This window comes from Triplophysa dalaica, chromosome 15 (assembly GCF_015846415.1).
Source record: "Triplophysa dalaica isolate WHDGS20190420 chromosome 15, ASM1584641v1, whole genome shotgun sequence".
Lineage (NCBI taxonomy): Eukaryota > Metazoa > Chordata > Actinopteri > Cypriniformes > Nemacheilidae > Triplophysa > Triplophysa dalaica.
In genome coordinates this window covers 7,456,613-7,479,767 of record NC_079556.1, presented here as the reverse complement: position 1 = coordinate 7,479,767, position 23,155 = coordinate 7,456,613, and the positions used below count along the sequence as shown (strand labels likewise).

Sequence of the window (23,155 nt, the reverse complement as noted above, 5' to 3'; positions counted from 1 at the left end):
ACAGAAATGTTCCTGAGAGTGCACGTGATGTGATTCTCCGTTGTGTTGACCCGCGGCTCAATTTCCACAAACAAAATAGTCAAATCTTTTAAATGGTTTATAAGGCTATGTCTCGAAGTCCAGATGGAACGAAGCAAAGGTCCGGATCCGGCCCGCGGTCCGACAATTGAGGATGACTGCTATAGGCAAACTACTCACCTAAAGTGCTGGCAATCACAGAGAGAGAGAGAAAGTCTAATGAAATAAAGGGGTTACACACATGCACACACACAGTATAGTTTGTTTCATTTCCTGAATGCCGGCCACTCACTGCATATGGCGAGTGTCACTTCACGCACACCCTCCTCTTTTCACCTCTTCACCTCAATTTAATACTCACATCCTCTCATCCCCCATCAAATAAGAGGAATCAACCACTCCTCAGGCAACGCACCTCTACTCACCTTTCTTTCTTCTCCTTTTCTCCCTTGTTTCGCTTTATTTACTTCATCTTAGAGAAAAGCTACTCGGGCAGGCTTTTGCGAGTTGGCTGGCTATGATACACAGAATTCATTCTTGAAGGCACTAGAATCATTTTGGAAAGACTCCATAAGAAGGTTACGAGAGTAACAAGCACTTTTCCTTTAGAAGTTTTTTGGCCTAGAATATTTGAGGATTTATAGCTGTTGGTTTATGTGTGTTAAATAGTATGATGTTGAGCTGTACTAATGATACATAATGAATGTTACTTGTGATGTCTGTATATACATGTTGGGCGTTTCCAAACTTAAACCAAAAGTTTGTTTTACGTTATTGTAAAATAAAATGTTTTTTACATCCAAGGTAAAAGGGGCCAAAGACATTGATGACTCATCTGTTTTGCCTGGCCATATACAAATTACTGTCCTACAATACTCTCTGAAATGAGAACGTCCATCCTGATAATAATATCATCTCCCAGCAATAGATGATAAATAATCATGATTTTATTTTACTGAGCTGTGATGCTTGGTTAAATTCATGAGGACTTTAAAACAAAGAGAAAATATTGTCCCAGCTGGTCATAGATTTAAGATTATTCCTTCAGACAGACCCAAACACACAACCCCGGCTCAATTCCCACACAGTTTAATCAATACTATGCAAACTATCAAAGGTATTATCTGATTAAAATTCTTGATCAATTAATTGATAAATCCATATCAAAAAAAGAATATAGAGTTCACTCACCATATCAAATCCACATAATAGAAATGTCTGCAACCAAACATGATGCACATTTCTTTTAAGGTTTTCATTATTAAAGCCTTAAAAACCTTAAGATTTAAAGGCATATGTCTGATCAGATGATATAATATGTAACTTATATGCTGGTTTTTCACTATTTGCTCACATGATTAATAAATCCATTTGTTTTGATTAATAGGTTTAATCAATTAGATTATAACAATCCATTCAGTTGTTATTGATTTTCAATATGTCTAATCAATATATAACAGCCCATGAGATTTGAATATGCAACTGCTGGAACGTACTATGTTTTAACTAAAGTAGCCACACTTTAAAAATGCTGGGTTATTTTTAACCCAGCACTGGGCCAAAAGGGAGAACCAAATACTTGTGTAGTAAATTAATTGTGTGCTGTAATTAGCTAATATACATTCTGTATGTGTGTGTAAGAGTGCCAAAACTGGTAGATTTGTTTACTGCATTTAATGGAAAACAATAGCCGTTGCAAAAACATATATGAGAATTATTTCTAGTTGTTTAGATCAGCAAACATAACAACAATCTACTGATGGCCTAAATCCTAAATAATCACAAAATGGAGCATTTTTTACTATCTACCGCAATCCTAATATCTGACTGCAAGACAAAGAGAGTGTGTGCCGACAAACCCCTACAGAGCCTTGAAAAAATCGATACAAACACTCTTCTAAGAATGCAAAGCAGGGTCATGCAAAAAGTTTTGTGGAACATCAGCAATACCAAAAAACGCTGTTAACAAACTTTGCGCCCCTGCAGACATTAGTGAACATCCAAGTCTTTAATAATGACAAATGAAAAGTTCTTTCATTACTAAACACATAAAAAACTGAGATTTTCTCAGACCACAGAGAGCTAATATTGGTCTAAAGTCTGATATGGAGAAACAACACTAAAATATTACCATGGTAACATTAGGAAGAGTACGAGACACACACACTTTGAATCATTCTGTGGTTTGAGGGGAAAAAGATGCTCAAGTGTACGGCATGTTTCACAAACAAATAATATACTATGTTAAAGTCAATAAATGTCTGTGTGTGTCATATCTGTGTGTGTCACTCTTCATACTCTGTAGTAGCCAACTATCGTTTTCAAAGTCACTGCACAACTGTAGCAGAGACAGACGAACTGTGTGGGTGGACTGTTAGCTGTTATGCCCAGAGTAAAAAAAAAAAAGATTTTGCATGTACAACACATTTTTACAAAATTGTATTCATTAAATCTTGAATTAATGGCATTTGTTTGTAGTTCATTGCCAGCGTAAATAGCATAGGTTTTCTCATCATCATCAAAAGCCTCTGAACATCTGCCTCTCGCATCATACCTCGGAAAAAAGTCATCGTCTTTGTACACACAGATGCTGCTTTACATTAACATAGAGCAGGGATAAAATCATGAAGCCAATTTGCATAATGACAGGAAGTTCTGCGGTGGCCAACTTCCATGGCTGGAGTTGATGGAGTTCAAGCTCAGCCTGAAATCGGAGAGAAAACCTGAAATGTAAACCATTGAGAATCAGGAAAATCTCTCTGAATAGTTTACATGCCTGTGATGGATATAAAATGATGGCAGCCGCTGATATCATCTGAACCTATACTGACATCATCTGCATTGTTTCCATAGAAACAGGATGAAACCATGGCCACAGCTTTGCTTCAAATACTATCGTTTCATTCAGATGTAGATCTGATGGGAATAAAATTACTATTCCAAACTTGCCACTGCTAGAATGCCCAGAGCTAGAAAAGTTTTTTCAGCATTTCTTATATATATTATCATTCTAATAGACTACATGTGCACAGTCAATGCTTTTAAATCAATAATGGAGCTGACATCCACTTCTGTAATTATTTAACGACAATATCCACCTCTGGTTACATCTGTATTTAAATTACAGCCTCTATTAAACACGGAGTAAAAATGGCGGACAGACACCACAGCAGAGAAATCCACTTGCCATAATACATCCAGGATCATTTACCAGGTTTTATGGTTTTATCAGGCATTGCACCTTTTACTGTATGAATCTCTTGTCAAGTCCCTGGTGTAAACATTGCAGTCTTAGTCATGCATATATTAGTTTACAGCAGTATCCTGTTTCTTTATTTCGACTTTCAAACATTTCACATTTGTTTTGTGGAACAACTTTGTGTCGAATCTCTCAAAGGACCAATTTTAATTACAACCAGACACTTTCTGGGGAGCTTTCCATAAGACAAATCCCCATGTAATGCAACGATATACAGTACACACAAGTATATACTATGCCAACAAATAAGAATGCAAACAATAATGTGAAAGCTTAAATTAAATTGTTATCAATATGCACTCAAGTACTGCTCAAACTGGGTGCTTGGCCAACACTGCCAACCGACAGTTCTTCTACTAATGCAAAAATACTACTTAAAGGAACAACAGAGTTACTTTTACATTTACATTTTACTTCAAACGTCTAGTGAAGTTAACAGTGTTAGCGGCCCCTTAGTATAATTTTTCAGGTCTTTTTACATGTTCCACAACTCTTAATGGCACACTATTAACCACAAAATTAAGAGTCACCTGTTAACCACAGATACCAAGAGAAGCAGATTTTAGCAGTGCACAGTGTAATGGGGTATGAGAGGCTCCATTCTCGCTTTTCAAGTCTTTTAGCTAATGTTGAATTTTTAAATCAGCTTTATGCTGTCAAGTGCACTTAATCCTCTGCAATGAGTGTAAATTGTATCCATTAAATGGATGAGACTGTCATTATATGAAAGCATGGGTGAACCTTTATTCAATATCAATTTTTATTCCAAATTTTGTTAAAAAACAAGAATGAAGCAGAAGACACTCTGAACTGGGATCAAATTCACATCACATTATCAGCTGGGTCAGATCCAGCATTTTAGTAGCAGCTATCGAGCAAATGCAGCGAGCGTATGAGTAAATGTCCCTGCTAGTCAAGCTCTTTATACTTAAAGCGGGCGTAACACACAGGGTTTCTGCCAATCTCATATTAATCTTGAGTACCTATAGAGTAGTAGTGCATGCTTCATATCTTCGAAGAGTATTTAGTTTGATCACATTTACAAAAGATAGATACAGCTTTACGATTGTTTCCAAAAAACATATGGCGCTTGCGGGGGGGAGGGGTTGGCTGAACCAAAGCACATGCACACCCATTGTCAACAAAACACAGACAGAAATACTATGTAATACGCCCAACTCGTTTTTTGACAAGTTGACCGTGTTAAGCATGAGAAGACAGCACGTTTAACATTGTAAAGAAGTCAGAATGCATGAAACTCCGTTGCAGGGCTGCTTTAACACGTACAGGTACAGATCGAAAAACTCAGTAAGATCTGTTGTGTCAAAACTGCACCGACTGTTTAAACCCTCTGGCTAGGGTCCCAAGCATACAGGTGCGTTTGAATGACAGTTGTGGCTTTACCTGTGTTCCCGTCTGGGAGGAAACAGCAACGTTGGTGTAATAAGCTCAGCAGCACCTGTCAGGTGAGGAAAGAGATAAAGGCATCAGGATGGGAGAGGAATGCAAAAAATAAAGAGGAAAAGAAAACACGCAGGCAAACACATGAATGCACATGCAGTCTAAACAGCCATTAATTACAGGCAAAGGCTGTCAGGACGAGAGCTTTAACTGCAAACCTCGAGCCTCAATGCTGTGATATGTGTGAGGTAAGAACAGCTGTGTAGGTGAATAATTTTATTCCAAGAAATCTCTTTACATGGATGTAAACTAAGAAAAGAGCTAAAAGTGGAGATTAAAACACGCATTTATTCACTGGAGGAAAACATTGACTTTTCTATACACAAACATTTGACAGCCTAAGCAGACTAAAAAGCATGTTACAGTATTCAGATAAATCTCACTACATTAATGCCGATGAAACTAGGCCCCTTTCTGATTCAGTAATTCCTTTTTAACTCTCTCTCTCTCACTTCTAGAAGTTTCTGAAATGTCATGTTGTATTTGAATTTCGTATTATTATATGCATGCAAGTAAAAGTATAATATATAAGGACGTAGGTGATAAAACACGGTTCATATAGGTATGTATCAAAATGCCAGAGGTGAGACCGTTGAAGATAAAAACAACATAACATTTAAAAAATGTGTTTTCTCGTGTAATATTTTAATGAAATATTTATCTAAATGCAATATTTGCACACCTCATCCATCACCCTCGGAGCTATTTTTGTTGCTCATATTTTATGCTTATGTAAATACAAAAATGTTTCCTTTACTATAAATAAATCTCTGTTTGCAAATAGAAGGTAAATTAGTTTCTTGCTTCACAGAATTGGGAAGGCAAAATGACGCTAATTACCCTCATGAAGCAAATTAGCATCACGCTGCCATCTAGTGGCCGGGGCAGAATAGGCACTACATTTTACTCTGCCCTGAACTGATGTACATTTAAAGGAACATTTCACCCAAAAATGAAAATTGTGTCTTCGTTTACCCACCCTTGAGTAGTTTTTAAATCTGTATAAGTTTCTTTGTTCTGGTGAACACAGAGAAAGATATTTGGAGGAATGCTTGTAACCAAAAATATCTTGGCCACCACTGACAACTATTGGAAAAATGGGTTAATACATACTTTGTTCTGTTATCAAAATTATATTTTGAAGAATGTAGAAAAGCAAACAGTTCTGGGGCACTTTTGACTACCATTGTCATTTTTCCTACTATGGTAGTCAATTGGCATGTTTGTGACATCATCGCTATGTACATGCATTCACTCTCCGAACTTACTGTGTTTTATACAAATGATTACCCAGTAAAGTTGAAGTCATTTACATATTTAATGTTTCTGTTGCCAGGCATGAAATAATAATTACAGACAAATGTTTATAATTATATGTGCTTGTAAATGCTGTTTTGTAATCATTCATTTATTCACTTAAAAGTAACTATAAGCCGCTCATTGAACGGAAAAGACGCAGAGATTTTTTTTCCATAACTTAAAGTGAAGGTTAATCCAAAATAATGCTAGTCGCTATATCGCTCTCTGAAGGAAAAAAAAATGTGAACGCGGTGGTCTGATTAAGTGACAGATGCAATGCATTGTAGAATCATATTCAGCAACGCCTCAAACAATGTTATTGCTGTGTTATTATGAAAAGTGTAAAAAGATTTCCAGTTCGTTTTGAACAATAAAGAACTAAATTGGAAGGTGGTGGGCCGTCATAGTCTAATGCCTTGTTTATACATGGCTCCGAACCGCGAGTCTCCCACTGATCCAGCTGGGTTTACATGAATGGGCGAGGCTTTTATGAGCAATGAATGGGAAACATGCGTTGTCTCCTACGGTCACATACGATCAAGCTCTGATGAAAGGAAACGATTGGATGCTACTAATTTGACATAAAGGAGAATAACAAATTGCCCTCATTGTAATCCGGCAAAATGACAGACTGGTAAAAATAATCCGTAGATGACCTCCGTTTCAAATATCTTTCATACAGTTCATACAAAATCATACAGATTTGGAACAACTTGAGGGTAAGTAAATGATGACAGAATTTTAATTTTTGGTTTAACTGTCCCTGTAATTGTTCAACTAGAAAATATTAAGTGTGCCAAGATATACGTTTTTATCTGATTTAAAATCGTTTACCACTGTTAAATCTGAAGCAGATTACAAATAATAGGACAGTGCCATTTAATGTGTTCTTGTCAAAAAGACAGATTCAGACTGATCAAATGTAGTTTTGAGCAGGTTGAGCATTACCTGACAGGTATTAAAAGAGAAGGATTCAGGTGCGCTGACTGAGTTTCACAAGCTTCACAAAAGACAGAGTTATTAACAGTTCAGGTGGCAAATTATGACTCGCAGAGACAAGATGAAGCAGAGATGTAATAGGGGGTTGTGAATTTGTACATGAAAGAAAGGGTATGAAATGATAAAGAGAAAGAAAAGGTGTGTGTGTTGTGGATAAAAATATAAACAGAGAGAAACTGTGTGTGTGTTTGTTTATCACAATCCCTTATTCCTAAAATAAATGTCTTGCATCTTTCATGAATTGTATTCAGGTCATCAGTTTACAGGATCCAGATTAGCATTTCCCAAATAAACTAAATGGGGAATCTGATTAGAGCAACTCACATCAGCAAAGAGGCTGCAGGAGACAAAACACTCATGAATTGTAAAGCTGGGAGTGAGGGGGTCTGAATTTGCTGGTGCTATAAATTAAGATGAATGCTGAAACCAGAGCGGGTCTGAGATTCTCACTCAGTTATTTTTAATTCCAAGGAACTTTCAAACTTTTGTATGCTGATATAGTTCCCTTTGGGAAGAGTGGACTTAATTTTACCCTTGCGTCACCTAAAACTGACATGGATTAAATTGAATCTTGTATGCCTTTCAAAAATAATCATATACGGCCAGATTGCAATGCACCTCAAAAGCATCTTTAGATTCGTTTGAACGGTATGTGCTAATTAATTGTCGAAGATATTTTAAGGTCCTATGTGTAATTTTTTTGAGGATCTATTGACAGAAATGCAATATAAGATACATAACTTTGTCTTTAGAGGTGTATAAGACCTTACATAACGAAGATTTCTGTTTTTGTTAGTTTAGAATGAGCTGTATCCATCTACATACACCTCGGGTCCCCTTGCATGGAATTCGTCAAGTTGTTTCTGCTCTACAGAGTGCATTTCATAAATACATTATCTACTTCGGCAAAAGCGTAAACATGATGACATCTTAGCGGTGTGTCGGCCGTCGTAGTGCTTCTAAAAAGTGAGGGAGGGGTGGAGCGAGTCGTTGGATTGTAATTCGCAACCTCACCACTAAATGCGGCTTAATTTTATACACTGGACCTTTAAAGCATGAAACTGTGTAATGCCTAAATAAAACTGTAACACATCTCAATTAAAAGGAAGGAAGGAGTCGGGAACTGGCAAACATTTAAACATTTAATAAATTAATATAACAGCCGGCGGCCCCTCACGGACGACCGCCGGCGAACAAAACATAATATAAATACAAATACAAACATAACACAAGTTCGGGCCCGGTCCTCTCTCCTCGACGGTCCGGTCGCTCGTTCCTTTTATATTCTCCCATCTCCTACGTGATTCGAGGCCGGTGTGCGCACAGCTAGCGCTAATTCACAATTACTCACCGGACTCGAACCACGGTCTCGCCCCGCCTACTCTACTACAAAAACCAATAATCTACAGTAATAAACAAATAAACTACAGTAATCTCTAATAAACTACATTTAGGTGTACTGCAATTGGTAAACTTGAATAATCATGTCAACCAACTATGCTCAAGCACTAAATGAGTTCAGCTTTTGCTGTACACTCAGCTTGACTTTCGAACTCTAGCAAACTTCTTCCCCCTAAGAATTCTAATGCTGTGCAACATTCCACTGCAATTCAGATGAACACTGAGATAGAGAGAGGGAGTCTGAGAAAGAACTGATATTGAAATCACGAGAGAACGGGAGAGGGAGAAATTTCATGCAAGAGCAACCCCAAGGTTTCCTCGCTTAGCACAGACGTCGCATGCTGCATTCTGAAGTATGGCACAAGAGTCAAATCAAACACAAAGCAGAAAATGAGAGAGAACTGCTGACCACACCGTGCACAAGGACACGCAGGAGACCTGCTGATATTGAACAGGCACAAGCTTGCATTGATTCACATTAAGACGAAAAGCTTTAGAGCAAATCAAAATCAACTTGTGTGGTGAGCTGTGCTTTTGCTACATTATGTTAAAATGATAGTTTACCCAAAAATTATGTCATCATTGATTCACCCTCTTGTCATTAAATGTGTATGACTTTCTTCCGTAAAACACACAAAAGCTATTTTGGAGAATACTGGTAGCTGAACAACATCGGTACCCATTCACTGCTATTGTATAAAAATCAAAACCAATGCTTTTGTGTTCTGCAGAAGAAAGACAGTCATACAGGTTTGAAATGAGTAAATGTTGAAAGAATTTCCATTTTTGGGTGAACTCTCTTTTAAAAGCTCTTTATTATGGATAAGAACCGATTTATGAGTAACAAAAAGTATCAAAAACGAAGTTATTAAAGGTGCTACAACTTTTCTGGTAATCGACCTCAAACATATTAACAATTTCATAAAACAGGCACACAACTTTACATTTCCATCATTTACATTTACATTTAGTCATTTCGCAGACGCTTTTATCCAAAGCGACTTACAAAGAGTTAGGGAGCAACAAGCGATATGTCAAACAGGACATTATTTTTTTATTGTTATTTTTCTTTCAGATGTTCACAGAAGAGTTGGGTTTTAAGTAGTTTTTTGAATGTTGTGAGAGATGTGGTTGACCGGACAGAGTTAGGAAGAATGTTCCACCAGGAAGAAGTTGTGAAGCAGAATGAGCGGGAACACGTTTTACTGTCCTGATGAGAAGGCAATACAAGATGCCGCTGGTTTGCTGAACGCAGGGATCTTGATGGGGTGTAGGAGTGCAGGAGGGTGTGAAAGTAAGCCGGTGCAGATCCAGTGATAGTCCTGTAGGCAAGCGTTAGTGAAGCATGAGCCCTTTTGGGCTGTTGGAAGACGAGGCGTGCTGCTGCGTTCTGAACCAGCTGGAGCGGTTTGATAGCCTTTGCAGGAAGACCAAAAAGGAGAGCATTGCAATAGTCCAACCTTGAGATTACCAGGGCTTGGACAAGGAGTTGTGCCGCATGGTCAGTGAGATAGGGTCTCACCTTTCTAATGTTGAATAAGGCGTATCGGCATGACCATGTTGTCTTTGCAATGTGATCATTGAAGGACAGCTGTCCATCAAATATGACTCCGAGGTTCCTGGCTGTTTTGGAAGGAGTGATTGTGATATTGCCAAGATGGATGTTGAGATTGTGTTGCACCATAGGGTTTGCCGGAAACACAAGTAATTCTGTATTGGCAGGGTTCAGCTGGAGGTGATGCCCTTTCATCCAAGCTGAGATGTCCTCAAGGCAAGCTGTTATGTCATATACTTCACAAAATGAAATTGACCGCTTCCTCTCGGAGTCAATGAACCCCCGAGCTCCCAGTACTGAGGAACAAACACATAGGACCTGGCAACCTCAACCTCATTTTTCTGACGAGACTGAAGCGCACTATCACGTTCAATGTTCTGCTTAGCCACTTTTGACTAAAATAAAGTGAAAAGAGTGCAAACAAAAAACAAATGGATGAACCCACGGGCTTCCCCGCTACGATACATTCCAGATGGAACATGAGTTCACTCAGCCCGTAGCAAAGACAAACAAATCCAATTTAAACCCGTTTAACAGCTTGAGAGAGTCAGGGTGAGAAGCTCACATGATAACAACAGATGCCATTAGAAACATCTGCCTGCTTGTGTGAGAGTCGCCGATCAGAAATGCAACTTATGTTCAATCTTTTTAAGAGCAAGTTTTACTGCACAATAATGGACAAGATAAAAGAATGAAACTTGTACTTGTACTTTGGCCCAGCAAAAAAAAAGCAGGTAAGAACTACCTGCATTGTTATAATTATACTGAATGGGAATCATATTTAATTCCCACTATTTTATTTACCAGAACATTATGGCAGACTCAAGTTTCACATTTAATTTGTAACAAACCTACACGACTGAGAAAGCCTTTCACACTAAATAATTTATGTTTATTCCATATAATATTTATGTGTGCATGTACATATAAAACATATAGTAAGATGGAGAACCTCTCTCCATAAAAGTCATTCACCTGACCATCTTCCTACAAGACGGCGGTGCTTTGATGTTGTGTGAAAGCCCAATGCTCGCTCATTGTGTACACACAGCAGCGTATTTAATCAGTGTGTTCCTAATCGCGCCTCTTTAAATTACTAAATAGCTCTGACTGTCACAATCAGGAAATAAAACACACAACCCGACACCCTCCGAGATCGCTTGCTACGCAAGTGTGCTTCAGACTTTAAGAATGCTTACTTTTCTGGCACCCCATAATTCCCAGAGTAATTGTAGGAAAAGTTCTCATGCTGGAGCTCTAATTACAGCGTTTTCTGGAGAAACGTTTCGAAAGAAAATCCCTGTGAGACTACAGAATTGTAAATCAGAGTGTTAGAAATCACATAAAGGGAGAAAAGGTTTAATGTGCACAAACACATTTTCACAGTGTCGCACATTAGTCTTAAGAATATACTACGCGAGTGGACTCTAGCCAGCATCATTTGGCCATCCAGGGACCTTTTCCTTAAAATTAACATTTCTTCTACCTTGCTAATGTACTTATGTTCAGCAAATTACACTATAAAAAAATTGTATATAAACATTTTATAAGCCATTTTAAACAACATTAGCAAACTCTTTACAATATATTACAATACAATAATTTATTTAATACCATCCTCATGCCACGATCTTGACCTCATGTCAAGATCTTATGTCGAATAAATGCATGCCTGCATTATACATGACTCCACCTTTGAGCTTCTTAAGGAAATATCACTAGTGGACATTATAAACTATAACTAGTTGGGATGCAACACCAAATACAGTATATTACTTAAAGGGATAGTTCACCCAAAAATAAAAAGTAACCATTTACTCACCCTCTTGTCATTTCAAACTTTCTTCAGAACACAAAAGAAGATATGTTGAAGAATGTTTGTAACCAAACAAAGGCAGTACCCATTCACCTACATTTTTTTTGAGTCTATACGAAAGAGGAAAATGTGTACTGCTACCGCCACTGTTTGGTTGCCAATATTCTTTAAAATATCTTATTTTGTGTTCTGAAGAAAGTCATACAGGTTTGAAATGTCAAGAGGGTGAGTGTTAGAAGAATGTTAGCAATTTTTGTGTTCCCAGTTACCTTTGACTACCATAATGGTAGTCAATGATGTCACAGAACTGTTTTGCTTTCTTAATTCTTCAAAATAGCTCACTTTGTGTTCAACAGAACAAAAATAAATATACAATAATTTGTTCTAATATCATAGTGAATGATGTCAAAGTACTGAAAACAGCTAATATTCTTCCAAAAACCTTTTGTTGTGTTCAACAAAACAACAAAGTTTGGAACAACTGGGTGAGTAAATGAAGATAGAATTTTCATGTTTGATGAACTGACCCTTTAACTAATCAGGTCAGAGCTAATACAATTACTTATATTGGTTAGTAAAAAACATGATCACTGATATTTTTCCTCCTATGTTCCACTTATTTTGCATATTTGTTTAAAAGTATTTAATCACTGGTGCTCTATTAAACATGCTGTCTGTCAGTATAAGTGTTAGATAGAGAGAAGGCTGATTCTGCCAGTCTGAGTAATTTCTCTAGAGCTAGTGTTTGAAATTGCAAATGAATACTGAACCCCGCACTTACACTGACAGACAGCTGCATCTGCGAAGCTTTGTACTGCATCTGCTGCAGGCTTATGCAATATGTTTAAAATGGGTGTCTTCGTGCCGTTTTCGAGAACAGCTAGATAATGGGTGCATATATTGTTATAAATTTTCTCTCGTCCTCACTGCGATACAAAAACATGTGCACTGTAGGAGAGATATAAAGCATTACGGTTCACTTACAGCAAAAGTTCCTCAGCACAGGCACAGACGTCCAGACTCACCTTAATAGCATCACTTCTTAACTGGGCAGAGATGTGGATCTTTTTACTTCTCCAGAACTTCGGAGACTACAAACAGGAATATGTCTGACTGAGTGTTTGATTCTAACAGTCGCATTAAATGTCTCCACATTATAAACAAATCATACAATTTTCAACAGGTCTTAAATAGTTAATTTTATATTTGCCTATTTCTATCCTGTTCCTACTGTACACACCCAGTGGCGCAAAAATGGGGTATATAGTATATGGGGTGCCACATTTTTTTTTAAAATAAAACATAATTATATAATACTTTAATTATATACAATTATATAAAACAGCAAAACTGATCTGCATAACCCCCCAGAAAAGGTACAGTTGCGCCCCTGTACACACCTACGACTACTGAAAATAATATGCTTAACTGGTTTATTTACATTTAGTCATTTAGAAGACGCTTTTATCCCAAGCAAAAAGCATAAGCGCAGTAAAGCTAGTCTCATATAGCTTACCACAGTGTACAAAGCTAAGATTTGTTTCCTTTCTTTTTTTATAGAGATAGAAAGAGTTTCAAAGAGATCAGATCTAATCTGTCAGGTGCTAACGGAAGAGGTGTGTTTTCACACGATTTTTAAAGTTTTAAAGTAATTTTGTGTCATGTGATTGGTCAGATGGTGTAGTCTGTTGTTATTGCTCAAACACGTTCATCATTTGTCGCAAAAGGAACACCACTACCATCATTACAGGATTACGGTTTACATGTGGTTGGATGTCATGTATATTATTTGTGTAGCTAGAGATGGAGGCCTAACAGGTCCAAATAGAGTGTGTATTCCCCCTCTTTAAGGATAGCCGTTTCACATATCCTGCAGTGAACGCGTAAAGATTATTAAACCAATTTTCGGTGAAATGACGCGCGCACAGGTAAACCCTGGGGTTATACTCCTTTGGTATCGCTTTAAGAATAATTTGTAACCATTTTTCCCCTCAGACGTTCTTCCTTTGGTTGTTGAAATAAGACCGACTTAGTTTCTCACCGTAGAACACAGGTTGTAGACATGATGCACACGCATCACCAACGAGCGACAGTGTTTGTGGGAGGAGCAATAAGTTTTCGCGTCAGTTTCAGCAAAACGTAGGCGGGGACTATGTATAGTGACGTAGATACGCAGGTGAAATATTCCACGTCTCGTTTGTGTGATTCAGAGTCGACTCCCATTTTAACAAGCAAATAACTGTGTTATTTATTCACCTTCGGACTTACAACTTGGCAGACAACTTACTTTCAAACACCCATTTCAAGATCTAGTGCTACCTACTCTTTAAGAAATCCAACAAACCATCTTTGTTTTTGCAAGTTGTTTATAAATTTGCAATTTGCTTGCACAATAAAATTGTTTACATTTCTACAAATGAACTTCATAATAACCTCGATTTGGTTCAAATTCGTAACAGACTGAGATTTTATACGCTTAAAGCAAACTTTGGTCATAGTTTAACTTTTCTCTATGACAAACCAAGACATGCCAAACTTTTCAAAATGTAATGTCAAGTTTAATCCTTCCCTCGCGCGTCTATTGGCAGGTGAGTGATGTAATGTTGAGATCAGTCTTACGCGTGCAACACACCAGAGGCTCGAAAGAGTACCGTAGACAATACACTTTTGATTTTTAATCTATACGTTTCGACACGAATGCATGCACAATTTGATAGATTTACCTTTCTCCACGTTGACATTCTAGGTATTGCTTGAGACTGCTGCTACATGTTGAGGACAGCAGTGAAGTTGTGAGTGTATACGCTCATCTCTCACCGCCTCGTGGATGCTGTTGCTGCCTGATGCTGATGATATTGATGCGTCCGGTCGGTCCATTGAGTAAAGCGCGTCCCCCCGCCGCTGGATGGCGCAGTGAATCATGACGTCTACTTGCCGCCATCTTGGTGAGGTCGTAAGCTAGGACAACGGCGAGCGGAAGGGTCGTATATTTTTTGGGGGGGAAATACCTGCTATTTTGAGTATCGTGCCGTAGATTAATACAATATTAGTTGTTTGTATAGTCAAAGTTTAAATCCTTGAAGGCAGTTAATTTAATGCGCTTCTTTCCGCAATGCGAGTCTCTGTTTACATCGTTAAACATGAGTTTCTGAATAATTGTAATGATTTTCTATTTTGTATACGCTCGAGATTAGAAACAAGACTATGAATATTAGTTGTCGATATGTCCCTCAGAAAAGAAAGTAAGACTAACCTATTTTATAAATCTATTGGTATGTTTACAGTGCCCACGTGCTACAGTAGCTACTCCAGTAACTTAGTAAACACTTATGCTTGACTACAACAGGGCTTTATTAAGTTTTTGGTTTCTTGATAATAAAACGTGCTCGTTAAACGTGTCACCATTGCTGATTGTTTAATTCTACTTCAGCATTTCAGTCCAAAGTACTGCAGAGACTGTACTCCAGCGAACAGAAGCGGACTGTGCTGCAACCTGCTGCTGCCCAGAAGCAGACCTCACTTGCTCCACCTGCAGAAAAACCTCAGGGCATCCCACAACAGGAGCCAGGTACATGTTTGCTTTTAACCCAATGTTTATAATCTGCCATCATTTACTCACCTTCGAGTTAGTTCAAATCTACAAAAGAAGACATTTTGAAGAATCTAGAACAACAAACAATTCTGGGGCACTTTTGACTACCATTAGATTTTTCCCTACTATGGTAGTCAATGGGGGTCAAAAATCTATCTGGTTATAAGCATTCTTCCAAATATCTTTCTCTGTGTTCATCAGAACAACGAAATGTATCCAGATTCATAAAAAATCGAGAGGTAAGTAACTGATGACAGAATTTTCATTTTTGGGGGAAGTATCCCCTTAAAAAGAATCTTCGGAAGGTTTTTGCGGTGCATGTATTGAACAAGTATTTCTTTGGTCTGATTGTTTTGCATTCTAAATTGCCAGAGCATCATCGTATAATGTTTGTTTAAGAAGTCACTTGACTGAAAAGCATTAGAAATTATTTTTTTGAGGCAAAGATATGATTGCACCAAAATATTTTAAAAGAATCATTAGAACACAATCATTTATTTTTAATGTCCTTAAAATACACGACTTGCACCAAATAATGAAAGCGTAGATGAGAATCAAGATGGTGTTTGATAAGATGCCAAGAGAACATTTTTACAAATTCTAGACAAAGGATGGCTTCTTTAAAGATCCTAAAATCCAATATATAAGATTGATTTATTTTGAATTTTCTCATTTATTGTTTAATTCCCAAAGTTGCGTTGAGTAATTCCATAGTTTTGATCAGTTTACTGTTCTAATATGTGGAAGGAAATATTTGAAACATTAAAACATTTAAAGTAACTCAGAAAAACTCAGTTTAAATATAATTAAATAGATAAAGTATTGTGTGTTATGGTATGGTATGGCTCTTAATTTTATACATTTCAGAGCAGTGGCGGGTTTCAGTGGGTGGCTTTTTGTAATTCTAGTATAAAGTTGAGAAGATGAAAGCTGCTTGACTGTATTTGATCTCTTCTAGACAGTTCTGAAAATGTAGGATGAGAGTTTTCCCTCACCATCAGCTTAGTGCCATTTTCTTTTAATCTCTCCTCCTCTTAGGTAATAAGAAATGTTCAGCTGTACAGGGCAAGAAGCTCTATTCTGTACTTCCTCCTCCTGAAGGCTACCTGATTACCAGCGGGAATGAATCCGTCACACCATCCAATCCAGATTCCATTGGCTCTGAGGACAGCACAGCCGGTGAGCGGGTGACAATGCTAGCATAGCATCTCATTATTGACTCTCAGGTTCAAAGCATTACCATTCCTCACTCCTATACCGTGTCTCTTTCAATCACACGCTCCAGCAGGAAACAAATCCAACTAATTGTGATGAACTGAACCTGGTGTCTACAGATAATCAGCCTATGATGCAGTTTTGGTTTGGCCATTATTAGCCACTCTGCAGCTTTATTAGGATTTCCCATTTGATAGTTTACGCTTGTATTATTTAGTCTAATCACTTGTGTTTTTGAAGTGTGGGTAATTTTCTGTTTGCCTTTGTTGTGGATCAAATGATCAAATCACATGATTCAGTGAAGCACATTATTAAGCCACGGCACCTAAATAAAAGGTTATAATTAACAGCAGAAAACAGTTTGGACTTTCAACCGGAATTTTCTTGAAATACTGTCAAGACTATGTGAGATATTTGATTTGCTCAGATCATTTGTGACATTTCTGGGTTTGTATGTGCTAAGCCATATGAGGCTAGGCATTACATTCATTATACCACAAGTAAATTTTCAATATCAAACAAGAATGCTTTAGTACTGAGCTTGACGACGTGTGCTCCGATCAGAATTTAGGATAAAAAACCTTGCTCTTTTAAAACAGATTTTTGATTTTATAGTAGCTCAGTGTGTTGCAGGTGTTTCTGAAAAAGTTTTGAGCTAATTGAAAGACACACGTTTTCTGTTTTGTTTGAATAGGCTGAGCCTCTCTGGAGACTGTTGAAATTCTATTTCAATCACCAAAACGAGGTACACATCTATAGGAAGCGACATCTTTAGATCTCTAATTACCCCTATGAGTCATTGACAGAATTTTTAGCCTGGCTTAGTGCGTATTTATCCTCCACTGAAGAGCCCTGTACATTTCACAACCTCCTACTGTCTTTTTGTTGCTATTGATCTGAATAGACCTCGCTGGACCTGGAAAGCCAAAATCACACTCTCACACACACATTCATACCGTCTATGTTATTGAGGCTCTCTCCTTTATTGCAAACTGGCCTCATTGTATGAGCTGTATACTGATGAGGGGAATTTTTGCTACCTGCGGCATCACAAAGATGTGCGGTCAGTTCCTGTGCTCGGAATACAAATGATAAAATCAATAGCTCAGTACAACTCGGTGTTTGTATAATCCTGAGCAGCATAAAAACCCTACGAAGCTATTGAAAGGCCAAAGGATGTGTGAACCCCTTGAGTTGAATGCTTTCTAGTAAATTAGTAAAAGATCACTTTTTGGTATCTACCAAGAGTGTAAATGTAATGAAACGAATGCCATTTATTTATTAGAGCGAGCATTTAAATCTACTCGCCTCTTAAAGTCTTCTTTTAAGTGCCTGATCTTTTGGGAAGTCATATTTCTATTAGACTTTTATCAATGAGCTTTTTGGGATCTTTCAGATGCGGATGACCATACCTTACATGCAAAGAGGAAGAGGAGGAGAAAGCAAAAGAAAAAGGCAATTCCTGCTACTGCGATTAAAAATGCAAGGGAAATATCTGCCTCTCCAGCAGAGGGAGCTGTGGAGAGCCAGAAAGATGCAAAGCCCAGTGAAAAAGATGACATCAGATGCTTAGCAGAGAAGCTCAGCAAAAACAAAAGAAGGAAGATGAAGAAGAAACGTCACAAAGAGAAGCTCTTCGCACTTGGGCTGGTTCCTCGTTCGAGAGCTCTTGAATTTACTTACAAACAAAGCGATGATGGAGGAACAGAGGAAGAGTTAGAGGAGGTGCTGGAGTTCCTCCAAAACACTCATGAAATCTACCTCTCTGACCGTAAGTGTTATCAAAAATATCTTATATAGGTCAAAAAAGACAAACAAAATACAATAGCTGATGTGCCCAACAAGTAGTACTGTATATATTTCCATCTCATTACTTAACATCCTCGACTCGTCCACGCAGGCTCCCAAGCTGAGACTGGGCCTCCACTCTCTCTCTCTGCAGTGGAGTCTCTTTTCTCTCATCTCTCAGGGGAGACCCTCCCTCCTACTGAGATCACCAGGCTGTGCGGACTCCGAGCTCTGCTGGTAAAGGGTGAAGCGCAGTTAATATCAAAGCTACAAGAGTTCAGAGACACAAGCACACTACCTGCAGGTAAATGCCATTGTAGAACAACTCACAAATGAACATGCTTAAAGCTTGCTTATTCAGGTTTTATAGTCCAGGCTGCGAAATGAAATTAAAGAAATGTTAGATACATTTAACATTATTCTGTGGACACTTCAATAATAAGTATTTTTGTAAAGAAAATGTATTACACTGTATGTGGTGGCACTTTTCTAAATGATGGCTATTGCATTCATGCCAATTCTCAGTTTCATCAGGTACACATGCCTGACCCAAAGTTAACTTCAACTCTGTATTTGGTTATCGGTCTGGCTAGTGGCTTAACATAAAAATGTATTTTATATTTAATTTATAGAAGTTATAATTGTATTCAATTAAATAAAAATTATTTGCGGAGGTCTACCTACCGGAAGTTAAGTTTTAGCCACATAACATTTGTTAAGGTTCTTGCCGCTGAAACTTTTCTTCATACATACTGTAATAATTACTGTAATAATTGCTGTCATTTTAGAAAGAAAATATCCTTTCAAAACTGATGCAACATTGAAAGCACATTGTTCACTTACATGTCATTGTATTGCGTAGCATTATGATTTATTTTCACTAGAATGTCTGGAATTAACCAAACCTTGTTCTGCTTGTAAAATAAATGTTTTTATTACGTGACTGTGCTATTATGATGTCACAATAAACCTTAAAAAGATGGTCAAAGTTGTATTGTGGAGCTTTGAGTGTGAATTTGACTTGGATCTGATTTTTAAGATTCTTTATATCTGTGAATATTTCTTTTGTGTTACAGATGAAGTTTCAGTTGTCTGTACACTTTTGGAGTATTGGCTGTCAGAGATTCTCCCCATGCAAAGAAAGACGACATGACACCTCTAAACTGAGCACCTGAAAGGAAATGAAACTGTAAACAGCCAGCAGGTCTATGTAAATAACCCAGACAAACCTGCCGACTCCGATTATAAAATCTAATTATGAAAGAGAACTTTAGTCATGCTGTTCAGATTTACCATTAAGGAATTCAAGAAACACTCGACAGTTCCGCTAACCCTAGAATGATACTTAACTTTATTGCTTATTAAAAAGAAATTTTAAACTTTTCTGTTGCTCATTCAGTCTTCGTAGGGCAGTTTCCCGAGCAGGAAGTATGTTTGGGAAAGACAAACACGAGAATATTGCAATGGACAATAATGCTGGTTCACTGGCCACCCTCAGCTCATTATCAGAACTCTGTGGTTTAGCCTCTTAGCTCCTAATTATCTCAACTTCAAATGTCAGCCGAAGCCAGACCCAGTTTGAATCATGACATTTAGACTTTAGCAAACTGGACTGCTCATTAAAACCATCCTTCACATTGACCGGAACCACATTTGTGACCCTGGACAACAAAACCAGTCTTATGGGTAAATTTTTCCAAATTAAGTTTTTTTACATAATTTGAAAGATGAATAAATACGTTTTATATTGATGTATGAAATTTTAGAATAGGACAATGGAACCATCGTTTAAAATCTGAGAGTGCAAAAAAAATATTGAGAAAATTGCCTTTGAAGTTGTTAATCCAGGGCACTGTGGCAGGCCCTCCACTCACAAAAATAAAGTTTTTATATATTATATATATTTATATCTCTTCATGGAACATGATCTTTACTTAATATCCTAATGATTTTTGTCATAAAAGAAAAATCTATCATTTTGACCCAAACATTGTATTTTTGTCTTTTACTGAAAATGTTCCTGTGCTACTTAAGACTGGTTTTGTGATCCAGGGTCACATTTAAGGAATTAATCATTATTTAATGTTTGAGAGAACTTAAGGGTACACAATTAATCGCTATACCCTTAAAAAAAATTGCCCTAGCTAAATATATGTTATTGTGGTGCTGTCAAATATATCTATTAAAGTTGTTTTCAGGATAAGAAAGAGAAAATAGTGTGTATAAGTTGATAACACATATTTGCAACCATGTGTATTCACCGCCTGCTAATGTGTATTGAAACTAATCTAATGGCTTATCCTGTGACATCATGGAGGTTGAGTTGAGCCCACAAGCGTCCTTTGGACTGTCCTATCTGTGCATTGTGCTATTCTGAAATGCACAAAGGAACCCATAACAGACACGAGTTCACGGCCTTATAGAAGCATGTGAATCTCAGTTGGCTTTGTACAGAAAATGTTTTTTTATTGCCTCTCATTATGTTGATAGTGTTTAGAAATAATGACCCTGTTGTTTCTCATGGACCCTTCCTTGTAAAAACATTATACCAGCTGGCATGTGAGGTTGAAGCCAGCAGGTGTAATGATGGAATTATAACGTCTGAAAAGAAAGACTATAATAAAATCAGAAGACTGAAAATAATCTGCCTTTGTCACTGAAAGTAGCAAGCTAAACGCAGAATAAATATTACATTTGCATCCAGACTAGCTCAATAAAGTTTCCTTATTTTTCTTTTTTCTTTAAGGAAAGATAATAGACCTCTTCATTTTAAAATACACTAAACAGGTAGTTGAATAATGCTTGTACCTGGGATCTAAGACGCCAACCTTTTATAGGTGAACCTCTGACCCTTAAACAGACAAATCACCTTTAAAAATATTTTATTATACAATTTTAGTTTACCTTGATATTGGTATAAATATAGTAATCGTTCAGACATTTGTCTGAATTTATTTGAGTTCTAATAAATAGGCTAATCTGGCCGATGTCATGAGGCTTATGCAACTCGTCCAGCACAGAGCTAGGAATATCGTCTTTTACCACAACTTACCCCCTCACCTAAGCTGCAACCTGTTATTGCCATGGCTACCGCGTCCTAGTGCATGCTAGCTTCAACAGTAATCCCATTGAGAAGGAGAGACAGACACACAGTGTATATAAGCTCTTACATTGATAGACGGTCTTACCTGGCTGAACTCTATCCTCAGTAAAGCACAGCGAGGAAGAGCAACCAGCTGATATAGGCCTACTGACTGCTTGAAGACAACCAAAATGTCGTTTGGTCTCCCGCGTAAAATAGCTTCACAATACATCCGCAGCTTGCAGGTGAGTAAAAGCATCTGACAAATTTGCAGAATATCTTTACCACTTACAAACCGATGCACCAGTGTTCCTGCGAGTCCTTTAAAGGCAAAAGCATCTGTCAATTCTGGCATCTGTCACTATAATCTGGAATTAAACCATAAAATATTGAATGGCTAGTATTAATACAACTATTTGATTTGATTGTGATCCATTGATAATGAAAGTATTATGATTCAGTGTAGTGTGTTCTATTAAGTCATTATATTAAGTCATGAATGAGTTGTTCCTGATAATGTCATAATTTACTCACTGATATTCCAAACCCATATTACCTAGACTGTCAGAATTTTATTTTGTGGTTAAAGTGTTTCTTTAATGTAGGTCAGATCTTCCTGCACCGTCTCCTACAGTATTCACGTGTGTCTCTCTTTCAGACTTGGAGCGTGACCCAAAGCGCTCACAGTCACGTGGTGCCAAGGGTGGCTCTTCTTATGGGGGTGCTGGGTATAGCAATGTCAGGGTACAGCTCACGCCAACTCGCTCTTCACCATCGGCCCTCGACACGAATTCTGAGGTGGGCGTCTAGACCTGCCATTGGCGGTGAGATTGTGGATACCCAAACTGGGCGAATCAGTTTGGGTTCTGCCAGTGCTAGTGTGCCATCCAGACAGGATGTCAAGGCGAACTGAAGAGTGACACCCAACAGCTGGTGAGGATGTTTACGTATGTGGAAAACGTTCAAATTTTGGATAGATGTCGGAGAGGCATACGGTACAGTACAAGAAACATCTTAAGGCATACAGATAGAACCTGAGGTCTCACTATCAAAGACTGAGTTACGATACAGTTGATTATTTCACAACATGAAAGACGCACACTGTAATGATTTAGAAAGTGCCTTTTGGCTTTTGTTAGTTCTGCTGCAGGTCCACAAACATACATTGTGTGTTAATGACCCAGGACAGTGTTGACATCTTTTGGCCACATCTGAAGAGTCAACCATATTGTTTATGTCCTGTTGAACGCAATTTACATTACGTTCGACAGATTTAAATCTGTCAAATAGGTACATGGGCGTATTGTCAATATGATGTCATACTTGGGTGCAGTTGCTGGTAATAGTAATACTGTGAAATCCACTGAATTTTAGGACACAAAGTACCATAGAAGGCAATGGTGAATAGTATCCTGATGACTCATTTTTAATTTAGCAATTTTGTTACAGTCTCAAGAACATTTATGACAGGTAGGATCTATGTCTTTATTAGGGCTTGACATTGAATTACGAACATATTGGTATACATGACTGTACATAACCATGCAGAGGCTTCATAGCAGTTTTAGTTTTAAACATAATCCAATACCAATGAGATTTTAATGCATGTAATCTCTACTGCATAAATATAGATTATGTCGAATAACATTATTGTTTACGGAAAATAAAAA

At 37.6% G+C, this 23,155-nt stretch overlaps 3 protein-coding genes across 3 annotated transcripts in view; 2 read left to right on the top strand and 1 right to left on the bottom strand.

Moving 5' to 3' along the window:
- Positions 1-14,648, bottom strand: part of dlgap2a (discs, large (Drosophila) homolog-associated protein 2a) — a 135,113-nt gene extending 120,465 nt beyond the window's left edge. The window contains exons 1-3 of the mRNA XM_056767935.1: positions 14,532-14,648; positions 12,834-12,899; positions 4,682-4,736 (exon numbers count right to left, since the gene is read on the bottom strand). Coding sequence (XP_056623913.1) covers positions 4,682-4,736; positions 12,834-12,899; positions 14,532-14,549 — 139 coding nt within the window. The 5' untranslated portion in view covers positions 14,550-14,648. The remainder of the gene's footprint in view (positions 1-4,681; positions 4,737-12,833; positions 12,900-14,531) is intronic.
- A 113-nt stretch (positions 14,649-14,761) lies between these two features.
- On the top strand, positions 14,762-19,786 carry LOC130436432 (glutamate-rich protein 1). The gene is made up of 6 exons (XM_056767077.1): positions 14,762-15,050; positions 15,239-15,376; positions 16,439-16,579; positions 18,012-18,386; positions 18,516-18,707; positions 19,480-19,786. The coding sequence occupies exons 1-6, from the start codon at positions 15,032-15,034 to the stop codon at positions 19,554-19,556; spliced, it is 942 nt and encodes a 313-aa protein (XP_056623055.1). The 5' UTR covers positions 14,762-15,031; the 3' UTR covers positions 19,557-19,786.
- Positions 19,787-21,268: 1,482 nt separating this feature from the next.
- zgc:193593 (uncharacterized protein LOC564090 homolog) lies at positions 21,269-23,151 on the top strand. Its single transcript, XM_056768402.1, has 2 exons — positions 21,269-21,730; positions 22,144-23,151. Exons 1-2 carry the CDS (start codon positions 21,677-21,679, stop codon positions 22,396-22,398), a joined length of 309 nt encoding a protein of 102 aa, XP_056624380.1. The 5' UTR covers positions 21,269-21,676; the 3' UTR covers positions 22,399-23,151.
- Positions 23,152-23,155: the final 4 nt, after the last annotated feature.

Bases quoted from the DNA above. Each gene is read 5' to 3' on its own strand.
- LOC130436432 (XM_056767077.1), top strand. The intron at 15,377-16,438 runs GTACATGTTTGC...TCCTCCTCTTAG, and splicing joins CATCCCACAACAGGAGCCAG to GTAATAAGAAATGTTCAGCT. The intron at 18,708-19,479 runs GTAAATGCCATT...TTTGTGTTACAG, and splicing joins CACAAGCACACTACCTGCAG to ATGAAGTTTCAGTTGTCTGT.
- zgc:193593 (XM_056768402.1), top strand. From the start codon at position 21,677: ATGTCGTTTGGTCTCCCGCGTAAAATAGCTTCACAATACATCCGCAGC. The intron at 21,731-22,143 runs GTGAGTAAAAGC...TCTCTCTTTCAG, and splicing joins AATACATCCGCAGCTTGCAG to ACTTGGAGCGTGACCCAAAG.